A 15929-nucleotide genomic window follows, 5' to 3' on the forward strand; every position below is an offset into this window, starting at 1 on the left:
AAGCTCAGCCCCCAGATGAGATGAACCAAGGAGTACAAAACACGCCTATAAACCAGTGAGAAGCTGCACATCTCTGGGGTTAGCTTGAGCCAAAAAGGAGCAAATGATACCTCATTTTATTGTTACCAAAAAGAGCCAGAAAGACTACAGTGACTGGGCAGGAAAAGTAAATAATAACCCATGAAACTGTTACATGACCCAGATTTCACTGAAGCCTGTGGAAGTCGTGTATTCCTTCCACAGTATCTGCTGCTTTTCTCTTTTCTTCAAAAAAGAACACATGGAAGCCTCGATAGCCTTAATGACAGTAGAACCAGCCATACCTCCGTCACGTGGCACCATTTGAGGGCTTCCCCTGCCTGCGCCTCTGGCTGTGTTTCATTTTTGAGCAGGGAAAATTGTTTTATCCAACAAGGAGGCAACATTTGCCCCATTTTTAATATTTCAGGCTGACTTTTCAACCACTCAGAAGCGCGGTTTGTTTCATGCAGGTGCAGCCTGAAGCTAGCTCATGATGTAAGTGAGAGAGGGGGTCTCTGAGGGCACTTTCCCAGCGTGAGCATTGCTTAATGCTGCACGCCAGCCTCAGCCACTGTTGACACAAAATAGGTGGAGATCAGGTCTGTGCAAGCACAACATACCAGAAAGGCAAACTATCCTTAAAAACACTTCAGGTAGATTTGACAAGAACAGACCAAAACATGACTTGCAAAGAAATGGCCATCGCTCTCTCCTACTCTCCGTCTGCCTCTCTCTATTTTTTGGATGTTGAGGCTAATTCTCCTGATGGAGCCATCTAAGAGGAGCTGAGCCCCGAGCCCCATTCTCAGAAGGCAGCCCAGAGCCCTTGGATTGCAGCGTGGTGCTTCCGCCACACACCAGCGTCCTGCCTGCTCTTCTCAAGGAGTGCACACCTGAATCTCAGCTTTTTAAAGAACAGCAGACAAAGAGACTTCTGATCCCTACCCTTATCCTGCCCCGCACAGCCAGTGAGGGAGCAGAGAAAAGAGCAACTGGAGAATGTTTGCACAGTGCCTTTTAATCTTATCTCCGTGACACCTGACAGCACATTTGTTACAGAATATTAATGCATTGACTAAAAAGTTTGTCAGGTACAAAATCACCACGGAAGAGGATGGAAAGCACAAGGGAAAAAAAAAAAAGAGTTTTGATGCATGTTAACTCCTAAAGCACTGGGTGCCTTTCGGTCGCATAGCAGCAGCTCAATCACATCTGCAGCATGCAGCATTCTGCCATGGGAACTGACCTTTCTCTTACTCAAAACAGAAACCTTCTGTGCCACCATGCACTTGCAAACGTTACCAACACCATTTATTGTAGTTGTGGGACAGTCAGGTTTTTATCAATAAGCTTGTGCAAAATTATTCTGCAGCATTTCCTTGTACGGTCCTGCCCAGCCTGGCCATTGGGATGGCAGGGAGATGCTCAAGGGATGAACCTTCTCAGTGCCCCCTGGACAGCACAGCAGTGGGTTTGGGGCAGCTCAAGTGCCCTTTGGGCTGCAGAGTGGGCTGAGCAGCAGTCTGAGGGCTGAGCTCCTGTAGGAGAAGGGCAGCACCTCCCCCAAAACTCCTTTTATCTCCCCACTCTGAGCACCTGCCCTTCACAAGAACACACCCCTTTGTGCCCAGGTTCCCTAAACCTGCTCACTGGAACAACACTCCACACGCTTACAGCACCACACTGCATTTGTACATGGCCTCATCAAGCTGAAACACACTGACAAACCCAGCGTGCATATAAACTCGGTGACGTGACAGCACCCGATGGCTCTGGATTCACAGCTCTTCCCCCTGCAAGCCATTTGCTTGGCTTTTCTAATAATACCTTGCTTGGCTGGCAGCTCTCCAGGGCTGTCTAAGGCAATATGCAAGCTAAACATTTTTCCTCTGATTTCAGTATTTTCTTATGAGTAACTGTACAGTATTTTACCTCGTGAGTATTCCTGATTGCTGTAATTTAAGAACAGAGAAACAGACTACAGATGTAATATTACTATTACAATTGGCACTCAAGGTGAAAGGCGTAACAATTAGCTAAGACTTAGTGAAAACATAAATGCAAAAATCTGCCTTAAAAGCCCAGCACATGGTACACTCAGAAGAGCTCATTTACCGCACGTATTCCAAATTGCTCGAGTGGTGCAACTATTCACCCAGCAAGATCCTTCCCTAATGTTTTTCTTGGGCTTGCATAGTGTTTCCTGGGGGGGTGGGATAGGGGAGGGCGATGACTTTCACGTGGCAAACACCCACCGTCTTGTTTTGCTTTGGAATAGCAAACATCGTGTGTTCTTCAAACCTGAAACACAGACCCTCTCTTACTTCTGTCTCTCCTTTATGAGTATTCCCAGTAAAGAAATGGCATTTAGATGACATCTGTGAACATAACCTCAAATTACGGAAAGGAGAAAAGCAGAATGGCTTCCAAAATCCGGGGTCTCTGATTAAGTTTGTATTGCTGAAGTTGAGAGGCTAATTTGTGAATGTTTTAACATTTACAAGTAAATAAGTACTTGCAGTTACTGTATCTGATTACTGAGAAAAGTATTTGTTATGTTATTACACAGATTCAAATTGCATCTTGACCTTTTCTCGTTTAATCTGTTTACTGCAACAAAAGCAGTGATAGATAAATCTGAACACAAGACTGCGTTTCACCTTCCTCTAACCAAAACCCCTGCGTGCTGTGCATTCTGCAGGGCTGCACACTGAGCTCCTTGCCTGCCTCTTGTGTTCTGAGATTGGGTCAGGACTGGGCTTGGAAATCCACCCAGCGTCCAGGACCTGCACCTGATTTAGCTGTGCCCTCCTGTGGGCCTCCTCCCTCCCTCTTACACCCTAAAAATAGTGCTTAAGTGAGACTAAAGTGGTGCACCAGTCATGTGCTGGCCTTTTGCTCGGGGTGAGTTTTTCCTCGGTGAAGGAACTGAGCAAAGCTGATGTCAAGGCTAAATGCCCAGCCTCAATGTCTGGGGGCTGCATCCCCCCAGTCTGCATCTCCCTCTATCTACTATTATTTATTCGTGTACTTTATTTTCCCCATATAAAGCTTCAGCAAAAATAACTTCAGTTGTCTCCAAGAATGAGATTAGGGAAATTTACATTATTTGATCAATTTTTCCAGTGTGTTTGGTTGGTTCGTGTTTTGGTGGTTTTTTCTTTTGCTAGCCTTGGAAATTACACACAAAAATGACATTTAAAGAAGCCAAAGTCATAAAATCAAGAACTCAAGAGGTAGGAAACTGTATTGCTAGAGCCGCTTGCACCCTATGCCTTAACAGGCAAGCGGTCTGGTCACAAGTTCACAAAGCCTCCACCACCACAATGGATCCATCATGAGAACAAATCACTATTGTGTAGGAAAATTGATCTCTACGGGATCCAAACACGGTCAAAACTGAACAAATAGGACAGCAAATGGCAAGAAAATAAGAGCAGCCCTGGCCAAAGCAGCGGAATGCCACACTGGAGAACAGGATTCTCAGATCTGCTGTTGTCTTGGACTGCTTGGGAGCTACCAAGTAAATCATTGCAGCCTCGCTTTTCAGCAGCAGTTAAAGCCTATTGCAGTTCTCTTTCATGCCCAGTGCTGGAGCTTGGACATGTAGGGTGCCAAGGCATTAAAAACTTGGAGTTTCCATGAACTCAGCGGTTGTTGGGCCTTGAATGCAGACAGCATACCATCACCTTGAATCATCTCTGTCCCAAAATAAGTGGATGTGCTGGAGCTGAACCTCCCTGAGGCTCACTTCCTCACCTGCACACCCAGACAATACTACCCTTCGTCTCTGCAGGGAACTGTAAGCTCCTGTACTCCCACAGACCTGGTGCACACACATACAAGTCAATGGAGTACCCAGGTACTGCAGTAGGAAGCACCATAGGAAAAGCCCATCAGCAATTATCAATTCCATCTTCAGGCACGCTTTGAATACAGCTCAGCAAATGAAGTGCTGAAGAATGAGGGTAAGATAAAATATTGACTAGCTCCTCCATCATTGTCTGCTCTGTGCCCTAGATAGCACAAAGGGGAGTTTGGCAAAAACAGAATGGAAGCACCGAGTGAAAGGCTTGTGTTCCCTCACTACAGAGCCTTACAAATTTGCAAATTCCATACATTTGTCTATATGCAGATGCACACATCATGCAAACACATCTACATACACCTCATATATATAAAAGTAATTTTAACCCAGCTCTGCATAGAGTCATATAAAGGCATGCAAATACAGAGATACGTGGGCACATTATTATACTAACACACTTCATATATTTTATGTACATATCTGTATTTATATATATATATACTAATATAATTCATCCGTGCATACCTAGACCTTCACAAAGCACAAACGACCCCTAAACACCTAACCCAGCCCCTGATGAGAATTGCCCACTCTGCTTGGAGCAATTATTTGCCATTAGTGCTTAACAAGAGGAGGTTCAGCTGGGATGCAACAAACAAGGAAGCTGTATGGATCGTTCAATATTAGCCTGACCGGTTCTCAGCTGAGGCAATAAGTGATTGTATCGCACCTCCTGGATATTTCAATCCCCGCACAGTGGTTTTTTCACAGGGGAAAAGCACCTTATTAAGCTGACCCTTGCCAGGTCCCTGCCACGTCCCTTTGTGCAATGCTGTCAGCCCACACCGGTGCCCCTTCGGACTCCCAGTTCTGTGCTTGCAAGCCCACACTGCTCTGGGTTAAGCGACCAACAAGTCAAGGAGCAGGATGGCTCACCGAGGCTGCCTTCCTAACTGAACATCCCCCACGTGGATTATTCCACAATTGAAGAGAAAGAAAGAACACACTAGAAATAAGGTGAGGTGATGTTTCAAAGACGTGCCTTACTCTGGTACACTGTGGTGCTCAGAGATATGATTTAGCAGAGGGTTGTTAGAGTTAGGGTGCTATGGTTAGGTTGTGGTTGTACTTGACGATCTTTGAGGTCCCTTCCAACCTGGGTAATTCTATGATTTTATGGCACGTCTCACATCATCACCCCATTCCTGCACTCCCCACCATCAATGGGAGTTGTGTGCATCAGCCCTCGAGTGCGAACACCGGGCAGCCCCTACGTGAAAAGCACCCTTTTTTCGTTACAGCCCAGAACCAAAGTATGCAAGGAGCACATACTGCAAAGGCATTCAAAATATGACAAAAAAAATCATTCAAATGCTTTCAATCTGCGGAAAACAAATGCTCTCTTCACTGGCTTCTCTGTGGCAAACTTATAATTCCATCCAGAAAATCCAGCATTCCCAGTCTGGGCTAACGACCATGCTACCAGACATGAGTTTATGTTTTTCATGCACATTTCATGTATTCCCACATGCTGTGTTGCTGCCAATAATTTATGACTGATCTGCACCCAGCCTGCCCTTCAGCATTTCATTTAATCTCTGCAACAGTGATTTACAATGACTCATCATTAACACAAAAACGTACGTGTGTGTTAACAAGTTTGGAAGAATCTAAGGAGGAAGGCAAATTGTTTTTAAAGTTGTGGCTGAATGACTTAAAGAGTGCAAAGGATAAAGGCAGAGTTAAACCAGCAACGGTGCCCTGCTTTTCCCTTGCAGCAAAATAATAATAATAATAATACAATAATAAAAATAAATGTTGAAAATGATTTCTCATGCATGCTGTGTTATATGGGAATGTATTCAGGGGAAGGGTGGGAGAGTGTTCCCATAGCGCACCCCATGGCTGGCTCTTTAGCGAGTGAGTGTGCAATTTGCATGCTCAGCTCCTACCCCGCAGCCTTTCTGCTCTTTAGCACCCCAGCAAGAGCAGGGGCTGGGTTACTGCACCTCAGCACTTCATTCAGCACCCATGAAAAGCCCCGACCGGCTCTGCAGTGTTACATCTTCTCAGGGCTGGGGAGGGAAGGGGAATTCTCTCAATAATTTATACAATTGTAACACCATGGCAGAATTGCCAAACAAGCTGGAGCAGAGGAAGCCTGCCCTACATCCGCAAGACTTCAGTTATAATGTATTTTGACCTACTTTTTTTTTTTTCTTTCCTTTCACATAAGGAACTTATAAAAACACATCTGACACAAAGCCAAAGTAACACTCTTCAAATGTGAGGTGAGGTTGGTACTGAAAGTCACTCAGGAGAAATTCCCCCAGCTTAAGTTCAACACGCTCTGAGTTCATCACACGCACTTCCTTTGGTGGTGTCCATGGAGGACCCTTGCCCATCCCACCCCTGGCTATGCCTCCATGCCCACCTGCAACCTCAGCCCTCCAGTGCTCACCCAATAGGTGACTCCGAGAGCAGCTCCTGGCCCTCTCTAGGGCTGCCCCAGCCTTCCCTTCTCTGCCCCTGGGCTGCTTTTGCTTATGCCAGGATGGAAGGACAAGGACTGGCACCTGGCAGAACCTGCTCCAGGACCCTCCCAGGCAACACACACCTGCTCCACCCTACCCTTCAGTACGGTCCTGCAAACACAGCCAGCTTCTGCACTGGGCAGACCTTCAAGAACAGCCCTGTCAATTGGGGTATCGGCTGGACAACAGCTGAGGGACATAAAGCTGAACCAAATGCTAATTCTTCCTGGTTGAACCGAAACACTGCCATTTGAGTTTACTTATAACATGTATTTCTACATTTAGTTCCTTTTATTCCTTCATTTTAAAGTATCTCAGAAGCCTACTTGGCATAGATGAAGTATTTGGTGTCTCCCTTTATTCAGTGTCTTAAAGGACTTCAGAAAATTGATCTCCCAGGGCTGCTGGGGGGTCACGGAAATTGATAACCCTTACAAGCCATGCTTATGTGAGCCCGCCTGCGTCTCCCAGATAGTGCACTTTGTAAATTAATCCTCCAAAGGCAAATATATTGTAAGTAGCTTGTTATCTCTAAAGTACTAAATTGAAGAATACATGGGATTATATTGACAGAAATTACATTTTCTGTAATGGGGTTTAATATATCTGAAATCTCTCCCATAGGCTCCCACTCCCTCTGACTGAGGAGGGTTTGTTAATGTAGGTGCAATGGACATCAAGACCAAATTTATTCACTAAAATGGATTAGGCCATGTAATCAGAGCTTCAGTAATATTAATCTCTGACACTTATTGAACGGAAAAAGTACTTTTGTCTGCAAACTGGCATTCCTCCCTCCCTCCCTTTTCCCCAGCAGGCTTGCTGTCTGCCTTGGCCATTTTCTGGGTATTACTTCAAAGAGGATAAGGTTTCCCATCATAAACACTAATCTGAAAATATTAGGACAATTAATTAGATATACTTAGTTTTACAAGGCATTAGATTGCAATACACTTCCAGTATGACACTTGTTCTGAGACAGTGGGAGAAACCTGAATTTGGGTGCAGGAACAAAGGATAATAAATTAAAAGTTCTTTAAGGGCTCACCGTTACGTTTTCACACTTAAATCAAGAGTAATTTTCACTGAGGGCCTTCAGCACATCTCAGACAGCCAGCAGCTCAAAACCTGCTGCAGATCCAGCAAGGATCCCTCAAACAAGCACTACTCCAGCAAGCCTCAGCCAGAACCAACAAACACAACTGCCCCGTGTGGTACTTCAGCACGATATAGCACGGCTGTCCCCAGAGTTTGTTCAATCAACAGAACCAGGCTTTTTAAACAAAACAAGAAATGGGTACAATGGCATTAGTCAAAAAGAAAAAACCCATTAATGGCATTAAAAGATAATAATAAGAACCCAATGTGTGACAGCATCACGAAATAACAACACAGTCTGCAGAAGCAGAGCCTATTTTTTCACCACACCATTCTTGACCATCTTTTCACCAAAATGCTCAATAACAACCTTCTCAGGATGGATGGGGCTGTCTGTTCAAGGGAACCGGGACCCATATTCACCACAACCACTGACAAAGCAAGCACCAGAAACTCCTACTTGTGTTCCATAGCAGCAAACCTCCCAGTCCCCACACATGAAACCACTCGTCCCACACCATCCCTTCTACATCAACACAATGTGGGAGCAGACACTATGAAGGTGTCTACCAAAATGCCAAGGGTCAGCTAGGGGGGACGGCCGCCATGTGAAAACGCCAAGCAAAGCTACTCACCAATTGTTCACTTGAAGTATAGTGAGCCCCGTGTCTTGTGCCAACTGCTTTTTCTGTTCTTCTGAAGGGTAAGGGTGCTACAAGACAGCAAAATAAATACAGACATTAAAAAAATGGCTTTTTGTTTTGTTTTCGGGTGTTTTTTTAGGCCTACTTTTTATTAAAAACAAAACAACACAAAACCCACAAACCCAACAAACCAGAAGTGTGTGACATCTATTACCGAAAGGTGAAAATCCTGAGGTGTGTCACTCTTTTATAATTATTAATGGGCTACTACATCACTTAATTAATGGCAGCAAAAGACAAGCCAATTATAAAGATTAGTGAAGTGGAGAAATGACTGCTCAGGATACTGGCAGTGCCTTGATACTCCAGAGGATATTTGTTGCCTTAGCTGGGAGTTTTTGCACTTGTCTCCAGTGTGCGATTAGAGTCAAATCTTGTCTGGTTTTCTTTTTTCCCCTTCTGTATTGCACAGAACAACACAGAATGTGATCCAGGGCTTCTCTCTGATATCAAAACGCACTGTTGATTTCTGAGGTTGCAAAGACAAATCCTGCCAGTGCCCAAAATAATTTGCAAATAAGATCAGCATCCTGAACATAAACAAATGCCTGCATTTTGAACGCAGGCCAATGCAAGGTCAGCGCTCAGCACATTTTTGCCTGACATTAACATAGCTGCGCTGCGCTAATCCTAAGAGACAGAAAACAAATACTGCTTTAATTGCAGATAATGTTAAAATTAAATCATAAGTTAAGTTTCTTGTGAGAACTTGATTTGCTTTCTCAGAAAATTTGCTTCTGCATGAATACAGATTGCTTAATAAATCAACAGAGGAAACCACATCCAAGCTTGAATCTAGAAATGACACTAGTGATATTATGTCAGTGCTTTCCCTGCTTGTAAAAGCGTTTTTGGCCCAGGAGGACATGGCCAAGCACTACCAATGTAGCACTTCCCAGGAGAAGCCTTGGCTCAGGAGTCCAACTGCTCCCAGCTTGGGCATACCAATGGGCGCTGGGTCAGGGCCGCTGCAAGGCACCCCATTACATCCCGGTTATTTGGGAAAACTATTCAGGCCCACCCGAACACAGCATTTAACAGCTGTTTGTCACAAAGCATTTGCTGTTACACACACACAGCCCCATAATTTTTGGGCCTATTCTTCAGGAAAATATTGCAAGAGATGTAAACTGAAACCTCGCAAAGCATTAAGAATTTCAAACCTTGTAAGATTCAGAAATCTTATTGGTACCGTAACTCTTTATCAGATCTTATACACTCTTGTAACCAGCATAATCTGACAGCTAATGGCTACGTTGCACAGCTGAATTAACTCGCTTTACCAAATATGGATTTTTGCTGTAGCATCCCATTGCCCATTGAGCCCATTGTAAAGTCCACTGCCATGCCCATCAGCTCCTGAAGATACAATCATGCTGCCAGAACTGGCAGGGAGCTCCTTCCTCTACACATAAAGGTTCCCGACAGCAAGCCCCACAGATAACCTGCACATCTGTAACCTACTCCCTCTATTTTGTGTATGGATGCAAAAGAGCCCCTGAACTGCAAGCTGTGAGGTGGAGGAAACAGGGAATGGGGGATGGAAGGGAGGGTGAAGGTTGTTTATTTTCATGGATAATTTGCATTTTCCACATACAAAAATACAGCATGAATTCTATAGGCTTCCTCGTATACACACACATCCCCAACGAACAGCCCCCCTTGACTTGTGTCCATCTATCTGAGTACAACATTTTGCTTCCCTTAAAAAGACAAAAAAATCCCTACAGAGAAGATCTGCAACACTCTCATCTTTATAGCTTGCTTCCCATTTCACTGCTTTGCCATCAAGCGAGAACAAAATCATCCGTTTTTCTTATTTCACTTTGCCACCTTACATGTGATCTAATTTTAAGTAATTGAACAAACTGTGTCTAATTTCATGCAGCAAGCAATAATTACTAGACAGCCTCTAGCTATTGGAATGGAGAACCCTGTCTCCATTAAGCAATTTTCAATTGTTCTGGACTTCTTTCCAAATAGACAAGACTGGATAAAATTAGCCATCAGAATAATACAGTCACTGTCAAAATAATTGCTTTAAAAGTCTCAAATTCCTCAAATTGTGGTGCGCTTAAGGTCATCTGATTACTTTCTTTTTTTACCCATAGCTTAGCACAGCACAAACTTTTAATTTCATAAAAATCAATAATTGCAAGAATCACATGACAGCTACAACTCCATGTTGCTAATCCCTCTTAGCTAAAGGTTCCCAAAGCGGCAGGCTTTTCATCTCTGACCCTGTGTATCTAAAATATCTTCAGCATTGGGCATCCTTATTATATAAGCTTTCTGCAGATCGTACCAGTTGTTCCTTTGTAGGCTAAAAACCAAAAATGACTTGACCAAGAATCGGCACACCACAGGGCTAGGCTGCTAAAAAAACATTCAAAGCCTTGTTGCATTCCCACCCACAGGGCAAGGAAGGCCTGGGCTGCAGGCAAAGGCAGACGGCACACTGCAGTGGGGAGGAAGGGGGAAACCCTGAGAAATGCCATTTTCTGGAGAAATAGGAAATTGTTTGTACTGAACCTTATTATACCCAGGCAGGAACAACAGGCTCTTCTAAGGCTTTGTAATGACTTGTTTAAAGACGTATGGGTAGGTAGGTCTTTAACTATATATTTGCATACAAATATGTATCATGAATTTCATAGAACCATAGAATGGCCTGGGTTGAAAAGGCCCACAGTGATCATCCAGTTCCAACCCCCTGCTATGTGCAGGGCCGGTAACCACCATCCCAGGCTGCCCAGAGCCACATCCAGCCTGGCCTTGAATGCCTCCAGGTATGGGGCATCCACAGCCTCCTTGGGCAACCTGTTCAGTGCATCACCACCCTCTGTGTAAAAAACTTCCTCCTAATATCTAACCTAAACCTCCTCTGTTTCAGTTTAAAACCATTCCCCTTGTTCTTGTTTCTGCGTATATATAAACATATACATGTGTGGAAATGTGCACCCAAAACCAACGCTCTGGTTCCCGTTGGCAAGTACACCTACCACTCAGACTACCTGGGGATATCAAAGCAAATTGTACCACTGTTCGATAAACAGTGACTTGAGACCTTCACTTTGTTGTGTACATTAGCTCCTGCCATTATCTCCTGAAAGCTTAATTATTTGCAAACAATTGATCAAGATGGGAATTTGAGAAAAGATACACCAGACCACCAGGAGAGCTGCAATGCATTAGGAGAGCAAACAGAATTACCTGTAGGTCTCACAATAAGAATTAACGATTAGGACCATGCGCGGGGCAGTGCAAGTAGCTGTAATGCTCCTGCTGGAGTGTTTTCCATTTGATCTGCATTAACACCTCCAGAGTGGGGGAAAGCCATAAAAGGGTGATTACGTAGGGAGGGCTGAGCCTCCTTTCACAACCAGCCCAGCCTGGGCTGCTAGGGGGCTGCAGGCACACTCTAGCCAGGGAAAAAGGCAAATCCAAAAGGAATTCTTATTTAAAGGGTAGAAAGCAAACACAGAAAAAAATAAAGTAAAATAGCATTTTGAAAGAATAAGGCTGAGAGTAAATGACCTCCCAGCCCCACTTGCATATTTTCTTATAATGCTGTTCTTTTGGCTTTGGTAATGCTGCTACAGCATTACAGAGCAGCATCCACCTAACAGTGGGAGACCTGGTGCTTTTCCCTTACCATAAATCTAGCACTGAAATGCGGATTGTTTGGCACCATTAATGTGTTTTTGAGGCTCTGTGGTATTACTTTTAATAATGACTTAGTACAGAAGTGATTGCTTAATAACACCATCAAAGTCTGCATGCAAATGAAAATGATCCCGGGGGAATTTGCCCAGGGTAATACGAACAGTTAGGGAGCATTTGAAAAGGTAAAAATAACTATGCAAAATATGAGTCAGAGCAGTCATTTTAGCTGTAACAAAGAAATCAAAGTGACAGGGAGAAAAACCTAACTTTCCATCACATTCTCCCGTCACCGTTTTATGAATGGTATTTAGAGAGCTGCAGCCCTAATAAAAGCCCTTTTTTAATGCGGCCAAGATCACTTATAGCAAAACAAACAATAAGGATTTTTGTTGTTGTTGTTTTTAAATCACCTCTGACTACGGCCAGTGGGTAAAGTCTACAGCACAAGCAGATGGAACACATCCAAGCTCCTATCTTAATGACACTCCTTGTCCGAACGCACTACTTTCATCCAATTTTGCACACTGGAATGCCCATGCTGGATGCCAAGACAGTGCTTTATCTTGCTCACGCTGCTCATCAGGCACCAGGAACGTGCTTCTCCCTCTCTGACTCGCCTGCTGTAGTGGCACATCCCAAGTGGTTGCAGCAAAGGGAAGGACCTGCCCTACAGGAGGGGTGGTGGCAGGGCTCCAGCACAGCCCTTATCACGGCGGCGCTGCCGCTTGGCTGGACGCATCGGAGGGCGGCTTCGGAAGTTCTTTCATCCCCTTCCTCCAGCCCTCTGCCTCCTCCTGAGCTCAGCTTAATGCTCCAACACCAGCTGACCTTGAGCTAAACCCTGGAGTGTGATGGGAGAGAAACTAAGCCCCAGAACCTAAGCTCTCCAGAGCCTCTATTAACCCCTTGCTAGCCTCAGTTCCAAAGGAAAATAACACTGTGATGATGTTATCAGCTCATCTAACTCAGCTCACGCCAAACTGAGCACCCATAAGCATAAACTGCCAGTTGCCTGATGCCAAACTCCAGATTCCTGCCTTGCCCATGCACAGAGCTGGCACTACCCCCCACCTTTCCCAGCTCACATTTCAACTGTTTACATTGCTCCCAATCAAACTGATCTACTATCATTTTATATATATATATATCCATAATGTGTGCCTATTGTCTCTTGGCTTTATGAATTAGCTGGACTATTTCAGTGAATGCTTTTTTGTCTCCTGACTGCACATTATCAAAGGGACACTTTGTGCCTCCCATTTGCATCACAAAAGGGGCGCATGGTGTAGTCTAAGAACATAGCTTGAATTTCTAGCAGTTGAGCCCTGGATCCTCACACACACGCAGCACTCATGAAGAATAACGGGGGTTCCTGCCTTGGGAACCCAAGGCCAGGCAGCCAGAAATGTTTGGATCACTCTCAGGGAAGTGATGGGACTTCAACCTGCTCTCTTCCCTTGCCGTTGTGTATGTAGGGGCAGCGATACAGAACGTGTACAGCACACTGCCTGTGCTGCACACCGCCTGGGTCAGTTCACAGACAGGCTCTGGGACCTCCCTTATATTCCAGCTCCAAGAAGTTGCTGAGCTGAGGTGAGCCGCTAGGGATAAAAAGAATTCAACTCGGAAGCCGAAAACTTGCTTCTGTTTATCACAGGGGACCTGCTCGCACGCCAGAGGAAACACTGAGCAGCGAGCAGGAAGTTGTCTTATTAGGAATGCATCTATGAGGTGAGGAAGAAAAACCCCTCTGCGAAGTTTGCACAGTCCTTTCCTTGGCTAAGAGTGGTGAGACAGCCTGATAATGCTGCTGAGGTGCATGCTGGCTCTGGCATTTAAAATTCCACTGATGCTTTTTCAGCCCAGCAAGAAAATGCGCTCCACACGACACAGTCCCACTACAGACAAAGCCAGCTTTTTCCTCTCCCAAAAGAAAATATTTCCTCAACTTATTATAACAGTCTCATATCCCCGCAGCAAGACTTTCATAGCATTACTGCTACCAAATCCTGGTGCTGCCGGTGCTATTGAACTGCTAACTGCAAACACAAAACCAACAGGTGCTCTCAGCCTTGTAAAGTTAAAAATGCATAAAAATGTGCAATGTGACACAATGCTGCAGCCCTCTGCTGCTACAGCGGGGCCATGTGCTGTGGCACAGCTTCTGCAAGAGCACTCCCTACCAGATGGGCTCTGGGATGCTCCCCTTGCAAAAGGTTTTGCAGGCGGCATTGACAACCACACCAAAAATAAAAGGGGAGGAGAGAAGGCAGGATCAGGGTTTCCTAAGGAAAGCACATGCTGCAAGCACAGAGCCAAGCTCCTGAAGTTTGAACATCCGAGCGTGTGCCCGCAGTGCGAGCTGATCAAACAGGGCTGTGTTTGGTTTGCAGGCAGGGAGGTGGGAGAGGGGGGCTTTCATTAGTGGGGGCTGGAGAAGGGGAAGGAGGCATGGACAACAGTGACACTTCAACGAAGGAGTCATGCTGGGGGGAAAGGAAAGCTCTGTGCTTTCCTTACTTCCCATTTCTCCTTTTGTAAATAGTGTTCTTGCAAGAGTTGTCTGTGAACAAGTTTTGGCATTCGCTAACATAAATATCCTCTCCAAGGCCAGTGGAGAGGCATGGTATGGGTTAGGATGCGCTGCCAACACTTCTCTGGTGGCCCCATCGCATTTTTCATAACGTGAGCACTCATTAAGGAAAAAAAACGTTCAGATCATCCCTTGCACAGGATATTACAGAAGTCAGAAAATGGAAAAACCTTTTAACTGACCTAATCCGTCCCCTGGCTGCTACAATATTATTCCTTCCATACCATGTATCATTCCCTGCTGCCTTTTCCAGCTCAGTTTCAGCCAGGCCAAGCAGTGGTGCTCCTGCTATTTCCTTTTGGAGACACTGATAGACCTCAGTTCTCAAAGCCTGCTCTGCACATACCAGCTCTTGGCTGGAGCACTCCCCCGCCATACCAGGGCAACTGTGCAGAGACTTCCCCGTGTTAAACATTCCTGTAGTGCCTGGACATAGACGCAGGCAGAAACACAAACGCAGTGCTTGCACACGCTTCTCTTAATAAGCTGAAGAGGTGATTTTTTTGCTCTAGTGTCAAGACAATTTGCGATAATGGGACATGGCCGATGCATTTCCCCATTCTCTGTCCTGTTTTTCTTTATTATTATTACCTTATTACTGTACCACGACCTAAAAATAACCAAGGACAAGGTAATTAAAATAAGAACTGCAAGAATAAGATCAGCAAAACTGTCTTCAGCACAGTGCACACCGAAAGCAGTGAGATATTACATCCAAGTGACCCTGAAGTAACTGAGGAAACGCACCCTCAGACTTCCAACCACATTAAGGCTAAATTCACACCCTGCAAATGAAAGTTTTCAGTTCAGGCAGCGCTGCTCCTAGTGGGCTGTTGAGCCAGAGGAAGGGGAGCTGCCAGCAATTCCATCAACATGCTCCTGTTGTTGTCAGAGCCAGCCCAAAAGAGATTAGCTCAGGTAAATAAGCCCTGACCAGAAGCCTGTTCTCAGCAATAAGTCACTGTCCTTATCTACCTTAAATGACTTTCTAAACAGGTGGGCTCAGAATTAATTCCACAATCTCTGCTAAACTGCAGCATCAGAGGGTGCAATCCCACAGAGCTCCACCTAAAGCTTTCATTTGTGCACTGTGTCTTTCTCAGGCCACCTTTGGTATTTCACAGGCTCTCTCTGCATGCGGGGGACAGAAACACTCCCACTGCATCCTGAAGTGACTGGGACAATGGGGAAAGGTCCCTAACAGCAGCATCCAGCTTCAGGACAGAGCAGGAGCTGAAGGGAGGATCCCAAAGGAGACAGCACCCATGTTAAGAAGAAACTAAGCAACTTCGGGAGCTACAGCTCCTCTTGGAGGGACCAAGCAGACATGCAAAGAAAACTCACAGCACCCACCACGCTGAGGTGCCCATCTCCAATGCCAACAACACAAGGGCCATTTCACATTTAAACATTTCCTGTTTTGAACAAACAAACAAACAGCCACAAAACAACAACAACAAAAAAAAACAACCAAAAAAACAAAACAACAACAAAGAAAAAAACCA

The 15929-nt window shown here is 45.0% G+C and overlaps 1 protein-coding gene across 2 annotated transcripts in view; it reads right to left on the reverse strand.

The window, feature by feature from the left end:
• MEIS1 (Meis homeobox 1) overlaps positions 1-15929 on the reverse strand; it is a 93687-nt gene that overhangs the window by 12633 nt on the left and 65125 nt on the right. For both annotated transcript variants that reach the window (XM_015856539.2, XM_015856540.2), the window contains exon 9: positions 8097-8173. In XM_015856539.2, the coding sequence (XP_015712025.1) occupies positions 8097-8173 (77 nt within the window). The remainder of the gene's footprint in view (positions 1-8096; positions 8174-15929) is intronic.

Source organism: Coturnix japonica, chromosome 3 (assembly GCF_001577835.2).
Source record: "Coturnix japonica isolate 7356 chromosome 3, Coturnix japonica 2.1, whole genome shotgun sequence".
NCBI classification, from domain to species: Eukaryota; Metazoa; Chordata; class Aves; order Galliformes; family Phasianidae; genus Coturnix; species Coturnix japonica.